General features: G+C 36.9%; 1 protein-coding gene across 1 annotated transcript in view; it reads right to left on the bottom strand.

Annotated features, from left to right (window-relative positions):
* The window catches only part of LOC126970122 (inositol 1,4,5-trisphosphate receptor), a 61,374-nt gene that overhangs the window by 23,737 nt on the left and 23,801 nt on the right, over positions 1 to 13,836 (bottom strand). The window contains exons 2-7 of the mRNA XM_050815850.1: positions 11,133 to 11,253; positions 9,868 to 9,938; positions 9,050 to 9,171; positions 3,563 to 3,682; positions 3,044 to 3,161; positions 1,428 to 1,540 (exon numbers count right to left, since the gene is read on the bottom strand). Of these exons, the coding sequence (XP_050671807.1) occupies positions 1,428 to 1,540; positions 3,044 to 3,161; positions 3,563 to 3,682; positions 9,050 to 9,171; positions 9,868 to 9,938; positions 11,133 to 11,215 (627 nt within the window). The 5' untranslated portion in view covers positions 11,216 to 11,253. The remainder of the gene's footprint in view (positions 1 to 1,427; positions 1,541 to 3,043; positions 3,162 to 3,562; positions 3,683 to 9,049; positions 9,172 to 9,867; positions 9,939 to 11,132; positions 11,254 to 13,836) is intronic.

Below are 13,836 nucleotides of genomic sequence, written 5' to 3'. Positions count from 1 at the left end.
CGGAGGGGATCTGAGCAAGCACGTCATCAAATGCCGCTTGAACGCAGCCCATGAGGTGATCCGTTTCTGCGTTACCACTATGGGACCTGTAGACACACGCATAGATGCGGACGCGGTCCTCTAAATCTACGCGGAGCCAGAGAGTAGACAGGCCCCTACCCTCAAAATTGCCGAGACGGCGACAGCAGATATCCTCCCTAACGTACACACATACCCCGGCATGAGGCATGAAATTATGCTCAATTATGTACCAGGGGTACGTTAAATATGACGTATCGCTAGGTCGAGATATCTGCGTCTCCGTAAGGAAACACAAGGCCGGCTGCGCCGTCTCAAGGTGGTGGTGGACGGCGTTTAAGTTGGAGTGAATTCCCCGGATGTTACAAAAGTCCACATTAAGCGTGGAGCGGGGTGCCGTGGTGTTGCTGCCCTGTTGTCCTGTGACATACGCGGTACTGTGCCCTCCCCAGAATACGAGGGGCAGCCCGAGCGCGAATGCTCGGGGAGGGATTCTCCGGCTCTACAAGAGCCGGTACCCTCCTGGGGTAATTTATTTTTTAGGACCGCTCTCATATTTTGTTGGGGGGGGGGAAGAAAGGACGGGGGGGAATGGCCTCCGGTCCTCGACACTAACCTATGCGAAACATAGCGGCACTAGGCCGCTACTTCACGCCGGTATTCTGTGCGAGTGTGGTAAGTAACCCGGACGAGTCTGGCCCGATTGTGCTGACGTCATAAGACAGCAGCGTGACTCTCCCACTTTCAAAAAGCCCGTAGTCGCCTCTTACGACACCCTTGGACCTGGGACTACCCTATTCTTTTTACGCCCCGAGGCAGCACAGGGCAAAGGCATTCTGTTACACTTTTCACATATTAAGACTTAGAGATGGATTATCTTATATGCACAGCAGTAATAGAGATATGAAACCCAGTGGGAAGACGAAATAAAGAAGGCAGCGGGACCCAAGTGGCGACGAGTAACAGGAGACATTGGAAGGAGTTGGAGGCTTTAGCCACGGAGACTAGAGAAATTAAGGTATAATATAACAGTTAGTAAGTAAATACCAGTGGGAGGCTTCTTTCCGCTAGATAGCCGGCTGACTGTGCTGAAGCAGTAATGTGTAAGCATTACTGTATTTCGGTCTGAAGGGAGCCGTAGCTAGTGAAATTACTGGGCAAGTGAGACTTAACATCTTATGTCTCAAGGTGACGAGCGCAGTTGTAGTGCCGTTCGGAATTTTTGGGGTTTCTCAAGAATCCTGAGCGGCACTGCATTGTAATGGGCAGGGCGTATCAGTTACCATCAGCTGAACGTCCTGCTCGTCTCGTCCCTTATTATCATAAAAAAAACAGTACTAGTACACCGTTATATGCACCAGAAATAGTGGTGACGGCAGTACAGGCCAAACCTCCACAGACAAACATACCTCCATACAGCCAACATTATCCGGCAACTCGTGGTTGGCCGACACGTGTAGCACTTGCTGACCGGCGTTCACAGGGTTCAATATTACTTTATCACCAACTACAACGTTGTCGCCTGAAATAATAAGATGATTGATGAGTTGATAATGATTACAAATAGAACAAAGCCACTAAAATTGTATAATTATCTCTACAAAAAAATCTTATATAATTAAACGAGCAATTCTTGTATATATACAGGCTGGCTTTTTGAGAAGGGCGGTGATGGCCAAGTCGGAAACTACGAGTCATGCCCTCGATTTATAAAAAACCAATAACTGCATATTTAGTTTTTTTAATTTATTGAACTGAAAATTTATTAGGGGGTGAGTTTTCGTCAGAGTAAAAATAATAATGCAGAAAATTTGGTATTTTCTTTCATTTTTAGTAATACATGTCTTTAAAAAGATTGATCCTTATCAGTCCATTAGTCCAGTAATACGAAATGTAATTTTTTTTGAAAAATCTTTCGGGTCGATTTCCGTCAAAAGTTCAATAAATTTTAAAAAACTAAATATGCAGTCGAGGTGCTAAATATGCTTATCAATCGAGGGCACGACTCCTTTCACGACTTTCCCCTAAGCCTCGTAGTTTCAGACTTGACCATAACAGCCCATCTCAAAAAACCAGCCTGTATTAATCTGAATCTCGGAAACGGCTCCAACGATTTTAATGAAATTTAGTACACAGGTAGTTTCGGGGGCGAGAAATCGAGGTTTCAATTTTAAAAAGTTAGTTTTATCCTTTTATTAATGAGAAACAGCTACAATAACATTAGAACACAAAGGTAAATTTCGCCACTATATATAAGACTATAATTAATAGCTCAGATGGGATCTATTGGGGAAATATTGGGTGATCCGGAAAGCAGACTCGAATCCAGATGTCCTATCAATTAGGTACTTTTTTTTTCAAGTTTTGTACATTCTTAAAAATCCGAGCAAGGCTGGGTCGCCCAGATATTAGTTTATTATTGGGAACAGTAGCTTGGCAGCATATAACATTACTAGGTCTATTTTTTTTTATGGAAGAGCGGACAAACCAGCGTACGGGTCAGGTAATGCTAAGTCATCACTACCGCCCATATTTTCTTGCAACACCAGAGGAATCGCAGGAGCGTAACCGGCCTTTGAGGAAGGTGTACATCTAGACGTATAATTTATCTAAGTATTATTTTGTTTACTTTGGTTATGATTCTTCTATATAAATTGTAAATATTGTGCCTGTTGCAAATAAATATCTTTCCTGTCTCAAAGAACACCTGTCACAGTCTATTTAGACGTATAAAAATGATCTAATTAAAGATTTTAAATTAAGATAATCACTATAATATTATACATATATTTGTTTTTTACCTCTTGTATTTTTGTATGTTAATTAAATTAAAATAAAAAAGTTAATTTTTTTTTACCTCTGTAAGCCTTTTTTACTTGTATTATTCTGTGTTATTTATAAAGTTTTCACTCATTCATTCATTCATCTAAGGCTTGCACATCCATCCGGTATCCTGTGCAAAGCGACTCCTCATCACCTAGTAGAATTGTGAATTATTAAGAGCTGTACAGAATAAGAGTCTCACCAGTAGACCTCAGCTTATAGAACGGTATCACATAGAACCAGGAGCCCTCGTTGCCGTTGGCATCCAGATGCACGCGCATCGCATTCTTCTCGAGGAGAGCGGGGAGTCTTTTATTTACCTGAAAACAATACATTATTTATATTATAAACGAGGTATTTAAAAATAATAATTATCACTTAATTAGAAGATTACATTCCATCTTTTATTTTGTAAAGATCTATGTTTTAGATGACAATAAGGGACGAGAAGAGCAAGACATTCAGCTGATAGTGATGCGCCCTGCCCATTAAAATGCAGTGCCGCTCAGGACTCTTGAAAAACCCATAAAAATTCTGAGCGACACTACAATTGCGCTCCTCGCCTTGAGATAGACCGAAACACAATTATGCTCACTCATTATATCATCACTCTTATTCAATCGGTAATGCCAGTCATATGTCACTTTTCGCGAGGTCTGTTTTGAGATGCCGCGTCGTACCGCAGTGTTGTCTCCTCGCCTTTATACGGAGGTACACTCACCGTCAAATACTTGTTACTTTTCACATGTAACAGCTGCACAACACTCCCGTACTGCACGACTGTACCCAGCAATTTCTTGTTCTCCAGATCGTTCTGTTTCTTCTCTATTTCAGCAGCGTGCTGGAAAAATTGCATTACTTATAATATATATATATACACATAATGAAAACGGTCTTTGATTGAGGCTCAATCACGCCTAAACCACTGATCGTATGGACAGGAAACTACCACCATTCGATGCGAAATTTATCCTAGATGGTTTATGGCATTGACTTATTTGTTTAATAAGATGAACAAAATTTATTTTCCTTTAAAATTAGCCCAGCGAAGCGAGCGGGGACAGCTAGTAATATATATGTACAGTCGCGAGCTAAAGTTTGGAATTGGAATTCGCGATCTAGGTTATTAAAAAAATTTCAGACGAGCAGGACGTTTAACTGATGGTAATTAATACACTCTGCCCATTACAATGCAGTGCCGCACAGGATTGTTGAAAAACTCCAAAAATTCTGAGCAGCACTACAACTTCGCTCGTCACCTTGAGACATAAGATGTTTCACTAGCTACGGCCCCCTTCAGACCGAAACACAGTAATGTGTAAGCATTAAGTCAATTACTCATGTCAAACATTCGTGTATCTTCACAGCTGTGTGTCTTTATGTAATCAATTTGTAAATATTTATTGTTAAAGTTAAGATTAAGTAATTAATTAATGTTAAGCGTAAGAACAGAAGCGTACATTTAAATAAATAAAATATATAATATTATATATTAATCATTATTATTACAAGGGCTTATTTGAGATATTCTTTTATTATAATAATTAAAACCTTACTGTTTGTATAATTCAATAAATCTGATGATGCATAATCGCATTTAAATGAATAATCACATCGTTACATCAAAGATCATCTAAATTTTTAAATAAAATTAAAAGCACACCATTAGTAGCATTTCCGTATTTTATTTCTGAATTAGTTACAATAAATAAATGTCCACAAAGCCAAATAGAGTGAATTAATCAAAAGTTAAAAGTAGACCACACCATACCTCTTAGACCGACATAAATAAAATCGGAGGAAGAAATGATATTAATAAAACTTCAGTGACAGCTTGGTTGAGTTACTTTGATGTATGGGACTATTATGGAGACAGATGGAGCCAATGATAATATAATAAAGAATGAAGGGACGGGCCTATTTATGTGTTATTTTCTACGATTGTAACATTATTGAATAAGTTATAAAATAACATTTTCACTTCTCATGCTCTGAAATTGCTTATTTGTGAACGATATCTGCACAAAATCGATTTTTGTGCACAAGTGCATAAACGTACTACTCATAAATGTATCTATATTAAGGCAAAGAAAATGAGCCATACAGCCAAACATAATAAAAAGTTCAAAGATAGAATTTGTTATTTTATAATATTTACTTTAATTTATTTGGCTCATGTGTTTTTTAAGACATAAAAGATATTAAAATTTCAAATAAATATACGGTAGGTTATTTTTTATTTAAAAAAAATAAATATATTACAAAAATAATTTAATAGTAGGCTGTATAGGTCTTGAGGCCAAGCCTAATATCAATGTCGTAAGATTAAAAAAAAAGCGGCGGGAAACAGGTCTTGTTTTTTCGTGCGTTTATTAATTGCTTCAAATTTGTTAAAAATGTCCATGTTATACTACTGTTTTATTTCCTCGCAATCGGAATAAAAAGCATTGTTTATAATTCGTCCACAAAACCATTTTATCCTCGACATAACTATCAGCTAAAAGTCTCGGATAAAAAAGGTTCGTTTTGTGCACTCGTTGTAAAATCTACTGCCTATTTCATCACACTTGTTCGAGAAACGAAAATTAAACAACTACATTCGAATTGTTCGTATGGGGTTTAAGCTTTCTCTCTTCCGATTGGATCGCGTTCATGTGTTTCTTGTATCATTTATTGAATTAGGCGTTACTTTGCGGAAATCCATAATTATACAAATGATTTAGGTTTTCTTTAGTGTTAATTCCGCCAATATTTGTTTTTAAAAACAATTCGACACGTGTTTCGCCTCTACACGAGGCATCCTCAGGACGTGTTGTCTCGCCAAAATCTGGCACGAGACTAACTAATACTAAGAGTCTCGTGCCAGATTTTGGCGTATTATTTTGTCATTATGTTGATCATATTATTTTGTATGTGTTTGTTTTACTTAAACTTTCAACATAATTTCTATACATTAGATCATTTATACGTCTAGTCTCGTGACAGCTGTGAAAACATCGAAAAAAATTGAGGTTGACAGTTAACCTCTATTTTGAGCAATGCACGCACACTAACACAAAGTGTTCATACAAATCGCGAGTGTAAGACGTAGCATGAGACGCACACTAATGTAATAAACCTGGCCTGTTTTCATCGGTTGACTAGCAGCAAGAACCTCTATTTAGACATATATATCATCTAAAGTCAAGTTTCGAAGGGATGTGTGAAAATAGTATATGTCACTTGGGGCCACAATATTTTGTTCTCAGCCTTTGAATCCTTGCAACGCTCAGAATTATAAGTTACACAATCACTTGGTTCTGAATTTAAAACAACTACACAATTTTGGGTCCTTGTAATACAAATTTCTATTTTATACTGTTATATGCTTGCCTAAGTTCTTTGTATAAAGGATTACATCACCAAACATATAAATATAAATATAAGAAAAGCGCGTCCACCTTCCTTAAAGGCCGGCAACGCTCTTGTGATTCCTCTGGTGTTGCAGGAGAGTGTGGGCGGCGGTGATCACTTAACACCAGGTGACCCGTACGCTCGTTTGTCCTCCTATTCCATAAAAAAAAAAAAAAAAAATATATATGTAGGTAATATAAATAGATAGTTACCCTTTTTTTAGTTTCTAGTCCCTGATGTCGTTTTCAGGCAAAGTATATCTATTTCGTTAAAACTTTGTATGCACACACGGACGAGTAAAAAAATAAGGACTCCGTGTCACCTTACATAACAGTGAGGCACCAAACAAGCCGGTAAACGTGTAAATACATAGCCCCACGCATACACTTACACTAATACAAGCCGATCGGCCGCCATTATGAGATTTGCATCGTCTGTGACAGATCAGTTTGCGTCGCAATAAAATATTTTAAAAATGCCGTCGTGTGTTGTGAAATAGTGTAAAAACAATAATATAAAAGTATTTGTGGAAATATGATTATTTAAGGGAGAAAAAATTGTGTAACTGGTATACCCGGTAACCGCACACATACTAGCATAAAGGTGCTTCACTTGCTAAGATCACTGCGCGGAGTCCTTTTTTTTTACTAGTCCATGTATGCACATAGTTTTTTCTTTTATTTTAAAAATGTATATATGTTATATGTAGCCGTTAAAAAAATTGCGCAACACCAACAAAATTTTAAATTTTACACCGATACGGTTGACAATTTCAAAAATATTAGTAGACAAGTACGTACTTACTTTTTAAAATAATCATATTGTCCCAAATTTAAGCTTTAACTTGGCCACAACTTCAACATGTAATAGATAAAATATTTGATGTTTCAATTCTTAGTTACCTTGTTTTGAAAACATAAATTTGTTTTTTTTTATCCATCATTCCATCGCATAACTGCTATCCGTGAAATAGTTGTCATTGTAAAGTTCTAGCTATATTGCTTTCTTCCAATAGTTCTACCTCGCCAAATTACTTTTCTACGATTGTCAATGGATTCCATAATCAAATAAAAACATGACTTTGATAAGTCAAAGTCAATAAACTTTATTCAATTAGGCTTAAATTAAGCAATTTTGAATCGTCCCTATAAGTATCATTAAGCTATTGCATAGCTTCTATCGCGGGCCTTGAGCGTGGAGACCGAATCCAGAAATTCCGTAACGTAATAAATAACCTAACACTTACTAGATGTATATAGATATTTCGTCACGGTCATTGCAGTTGCCGCGGAACAGCGGTTATCACATATGCTTTTTTGTGCAGAAGGTCCCAGGTTCGAGCCTGGGGTAATTCTTGATTTTTTTTTTATTCTTTATCACGTTTTTTTAATTTTTATTATTATGACTAGCATTTTTATTTAGTTTCACCTGTCCCGTTGACTGTCTGTTATCAAATCTTACAAGTTAAATTTTACTCACTTCCCGTTTGCTTTTTTTAAATTAATTTTATAGAAAAAACTGCTTAAATAAAATAAATAAATAATTATAATTGCATAAAATGATAAAAATGCTATGCAATAGCTTTACCGCGGCAGTCCCCGAGTGCCACACGTCTTTTTTTCTATTTTTTTTTAAATTACTAAATCTACTATATTTTCGGAAAAAGTTGAACTCGTGAGAAATACATACGCGAGACTCAACGGCCACTCTTTTCAATCATATAGAGTATTTCACAATGGCTGTAATATACATAATAATTTAGTTTGTAAGATGCTGCATCCAATATATGAATGGTGTTTAAATAATATCAAATATTTCATAAAAACTAATATATAAATTATCTCATATTGGATACATCAACCTTTAGCGCTTGAATTCAATGTTTGTGTATGAAGGATGCTTCGTGAACATGATGGTCGTGATTACTGTCACAATTAGTAAGCTTTAGCTGTTTCTTTTCTGAAGCCGGTTAAAAAGATTGAACGTACGAAGGTTCGTGAGTCTAAAACTCATAATTATAACACACAAAATAATAATAGTTTCAAGAAACGATGTTATCAATGTCCTAATAGGGAAGTTGAACATTTCCCGCCGTGAACTTCAAACACAATTACCCACATAAATGCCGTCATAACATGATTTAAATTCAACGCATGTACAATTTTATAAGCCAAGCTTAACATATAATTCGTTCGCGTAACGATTACGTAAGGATTATCCTATCTGATACGTTTATCGCTTGTTATCTCTTCTTAATATCAACTATATGATTTAATTGAATAATTTTTGTAATGTATTTTTATGCAGCAGTTTTTGAAAATTGCTATGCAAATGGAATCCTTACGCTCTTTCAAGACCATTTATCTCTTGAACGCGTGGAGGTATCGAGTTGAAATAATTATCAGTCTGTAGCCTCTAGAAGCTGAGAAAAAAATTAAACTTCTACGGTAACGTAAAACAAATATACGGTCCCAAAATACGTATATTTTAACACTATTTCGTTGGCATAGAACTACGTAATTTGGCAACAAATTACCTCACATTTGTAAATAAATAAAGAAACAAGCCCTTCGCGTTTAGGCAAGGAAAAGCAGAACCGTGTCATGTGGGGTATCGTATGAAAGGGCTTCAGGCACTGCACTTCTAGGATTAATTATAAAAATTAAATTTGTAACTAAAATTTATGAACGACTCCAACCCGCGACCTATCGGGTTCCCTCCGAGCGCTCTTACCAACTGAGCTATCCGTTAGAGTGACGCATGGTTCGTAAATGTTGGTAATTTTTTTTTTAGTCGCGTCTGAAATGGTACTCACATGCAACCTCTTCAACATCCCCGTGTCTGTGTCGGTGTTCGAGTTGGTGGACTGCTTGGCCGTGTTCCAGAACTGCTTCTGAGCGGAGTATCTGTTCATGGGACATATCTTGAACAGGCAATCTGAAATAAAAAATATATGTTAGCTGTACATATTTTTTACAAAACTATTGAATAAAGCTTATTTTTAACCTTGACTTCTATTACGTCGGTCTCAAAGAGAAAGCCATAGATTATGCACCTCATCTGCTATCTACGGTCTGATGGCGAGTAGACTGGACTATTCGCATTATTATTATTGAAATGGAAATTCAACCATAGTTCATTTAATTATGGAGTTTATACTTTATAAGGGTTTATTTGTCAAACACCTCAATTAAAGTGATATCCTAGCCTGGCTGGCCTCTTAGGCGGGTGAAATACCCTTCAGAAACAAACTGTGGAGAGACGCCACACATTCAGTTGATGAGGATGATATTTCTGGTGTCTGGTGCGAGGATGGAATCCAACGGCAGCAATCAGGTCACACAGTTCTTCGGGACATGCCGAGATAGATGGTAGAAGAGGAAGAGGAGAGCCGCAACAAATAGAGGAATTGTAGCGTTGGAGGCGACCGAATTGATCGAGCTGGGGTGGACTAGATCTGTAATTAGAGTAATCACAATATATGGCCGGATTGCATCTCAAAGAGCTGTTATAGGAACAAATTACTGAACCTATTAGAGCTAATCATGTACATAATGCCACATATAAGTAAATTAGGGGGCCATTTCTCGTTCAGTCATTTACCTACTCCCATAAAAATATCAATGTACTTACCTCGGAACTTTTTGGGTGGATCAGTCAGGTCTCCCGCCTCTGGGCAGACAACGCATCTGTCATCTACCAACCTACAATCAAAAATTTCTTAAAATTTTAAAATTAACCTAACGAGAGACTGATCTGAGGGTCTCAGAAGCCCGGATTCACATTTAAAAAATGGTTTTTATTATGAAAATAAGGGACGATACGAGCACGTTTAGCTGATGGTAATTGATACACCCTGCCCATTACAATGCAGTGCCGCTCAGGATTCTTGAAAAACACAAAAATTCTGAGCGGCACTACAATTGCGCTCGTCACCTTGAGACATAGATGTTAAGTCTCATTTGTGTTATAATTTCATTAGCTACGGCGGCCTTCAGACCGAAACACAGTAATATTTACACATAACTGCTTCACGGCAGAAATAGGCGTCGTTATGGTACACATAATCTAGCCGGCATCCTGTGCAAAGGAGCCTCCCACTGGTAAAGTCTATATGCTTGTATATATTAAATCTATGATTGTAATAAAGATGTTAGCGATACATGATACATGATATAGTACTTTTTTAACATATTATATTACGTGAACTAATCAATTAACAATAGGTTGTACGACTACTAATGTGAGTTTATTTTTAAACTTAAATTATCATTTGAACGATACCTTAGCTAATAATAATTAATTTGACAATACATCGCATTTACAACATAAAAGTTTGTAATTACATAAGAATAATAAAAATATAGGGTTAAAAAAGATTCCAAAATGGTATTATATTATGTTTACCCTGTGCTTCCCCGAGGCATAAAAAGAATAGGGAAGTCCCAAGCCCAAGGGTGTCGTTAGAGGCGACTAAGAGCATTTACCAGTGGGATGCTCCTTTGCACGGGATGCCGGCTTGGTTATAGTAAAACAACGGCACCTTTTTCAGTCGTGAAGCAGTAATGTGTAAGCATTATTGTTTTTCGATCTGAAGGACGTAGTAGTTAATGTAATTACTGGGCAAATGAGATTTAACCTCTTATGTCTCAAGGTGACGAGCGCAATTGTAGTGCCGCCCAGAATTTTTGGGTTTTTCAAGAATCCTCCGCAGGGCGTATTAATTACAATCAGCTTAACGTCCTGCTCGTTTTGTCCCTTATTGACATAAAAATATATATTTGATATCAATAATGAATTATCTTTGGCGTTTACGGCAGTTAGATACTGAGACAGACTACCATAGCTCCTAGTCGCATTGTCATATCTCCTAATAGTCTAGTATTACTTGTACATACCCCAGGGTACTGAGGAAGCCTGCCACAGAGCCCTCCGCGTAGAGGGAGACTATGTCCCCCAGGTGCAAGAAGCTGTCTCCCATCTTCAAAGCTTCTCCTCACTCCCACCATGCAACGTCACCTGTTCAACAAAATAACAAACACTTTATCAAGGCGAGTTAAAAAACGACGAATCCCCTACTTAAGTGAAAACTTAAACTAATCTAAGTTGAACTATTCAATATTGAAATTGTTTGACTTGAGAAAAGCTAAAGTTATTACTTAAATTTGATATAATATATTTATATGATAACGTAAGGAAAGGTTATTTATTAATAAAATATTGTATTGTTTATAAAATATATTTTATTCTTAGTAACAATTGGACGTATTTCCAGAAAAACGTTCCAAACCACAATCATATCGAAATTGAGTTAAGAACACAAAACTGGTCACGTGATTCTTATTAACGGACTCACAAAAAATAGCAGCTTACTTCCTTAAAATGTGATGAATGTGGCTTGGAACGTTTTTCAGGAACTACGTCTAATTATTCTTGAAATGTATGGTTAAGTTAGGTTATCATCCTCACCATCTGGATGTGTGGCGGTCCTCCACAGTGCGGTTTTCAAGGAGCTTTCTTCCGTACTACAAAGCTGTGGAATGAGCTTCCTTGTGCGGTGTTTCCGGGACGATACGACATGGGTACCTTCAAAAAACGCGCGTACACCTTCCTTAAAGGCCGGCAACGCTCCTGTGATTCCTCTGGTGTTGCAAGAGATTGTGGGCGGCGGTGATCACTTAACAACAGGTGACCCGTACGCTCGTTTGTCCTCCTATGCCATAAAAAATATGTACATTATTAGTACCATTACTTAATCCTATAACACAATTGGTTAGAGTGAGAGAGGAGGAGCCTGCCTACCGCTATGTGAGCAAAAGGGAAGCCAGACAGACCGGCGCCGTAACGCGTTACGTTACGAAGCGGTTTAACCTCCCATAAGCAGTTATCAATTCAACAAATACAACTATTTTTTGTTCTATATTCATAAAGTATAATTGTATATAAATAACTCTGCCAAATTTTACTCTCACTGATCGCGACTTTACCCGAAGTAACGTAACAAAGTCAAGCATTACTGCTCGGTCTAATTCAAAACCCACAATACAAAGTGCGGCGCGCGCTTAATCAAATTTTCACTCCAATAAACTTCGAAATGGGTTTGCAAGTATAAGTTTATGTCTACGAAGCTCACAGTCAAATAATGTTTGATCAATTAGACGGAACTCAAACTTCTGTGCACGTCAACTCCCTACATGAATGAGTCAAGAAGTCATTTTGAAATATGAAAAAAAAAAAACCACTTTTTTACTTCAGTGAAATATGGCCCGCTGCTTTGGAAAGAAATGACACGCTCGTAATAGTTATTTATGCAACTGTTGTGTAATAAGGGGTATTACAACACGAATGTGGATTTATCACACGAGGCGAAGCCGAGTGTGATAATAGTAATACATGAGTGTTTTAATACCTAATTATCAACAGTTGCATACAAGACTTTATCTACACCCAAAATATGAATCCTCTAAAAGATTCTGAAACAGTTAGCTTACTGCTAACATTAAAACAGCTAGTCTTTGTAGTAACCTAATAATATCATCCATAACTGATTATATACAAATAAACTAAGTATTAATGAAAGAATTATTTATTTTAGTAGTAATTTACATTTTGTATAGTGCAATAATTAATATTCACTTGAATATTATGTTCTTTTGTAAATTAATCGCTCATTTTTTGTAAACAAAACAATAAAAATATCGAAGAAAATGGCGGGAATTCTAATAACCTACATTTTTTACGGCGCGCGACGTTCTGGTGGTGTGGAACGCGCGTAAACCAAAATGTTCTTTTTTTGAAATTCATACAGATGCCACGCATCGAGCAATAAGAATGTGGCTGTCTGTTAAAACTCTTTGAGCATGAAGGGAATGAAAAACAAAATAGGAGTGTTGTTTTGAAATTCAGTACAACATTACAACACTCTTTTGGGTGATGTAATGGTTATTAGAACATTGGGTGTTTTAATGTTGGCAATAAGCTAGACGTTTACTGCAGGCAGTCGTTGTGACAGGACGTGTATATATTATTATAGTGTTATAAAATAGTTTTACTTTTATCTCAAACATCCTAACTAAAGAACTTAATTTCGAGTGCGTACTGCAATAACCGTGTTTCGTTGTGCTACCTAAAGTGCTTATTAATCAACCATTAGAGTAAAAGAAACGCAGTTAAAATCTGGCACCGACGCATCTACCTGAGAGATTATAAAGGTGCGTATTAAGTACTTAGCGGGGTGATAAGCGGGGCGATAAAAAACTTATAAAAAAAAATGAGTGTCTCTAATTCTCCTACTAAAAAGTTATCAGAGAAGATGATATCAACGGGAAATAACAGCAGTTCCCAACCTGATCTGTCTAAGCTTCTATTAGACGTAGCTGAACCGGTATCAAGAAATGTCTCATTGCGAAAAAGAAAAGCACCTGATAATGACTTTTTTAGCCAACTCAACACATTTAAGAAAGAAGTTCTAGATATACTAAAAGAATCTAGCAGACGTCATAACGAGAGTATCACTACAATAAGTGAGAATACTACCTCCATCCGAGAACAGTTACAGGACATCAAAACCACAACAGAACACCTACTCACTGAAAATAAGAA

Source organism: Leptidea sinapis, chromosome 20, assembly GCF_905404315.1.
Source record: "Leptidea sinapis chromosome 20, ilLepSina1.1, whole genome shotgun sequence".
Lineage (NCBI taxonomy): Eukaryota > Metazoa > Arthropoda > Insecta > Lepidoptera > Pieridae > Leptidea > Leptidea sinapis.
Note: the sequence above shows the minus strand (reverse complement) of the source record. Positions and strands in the feature narration are given on the sequence as shown.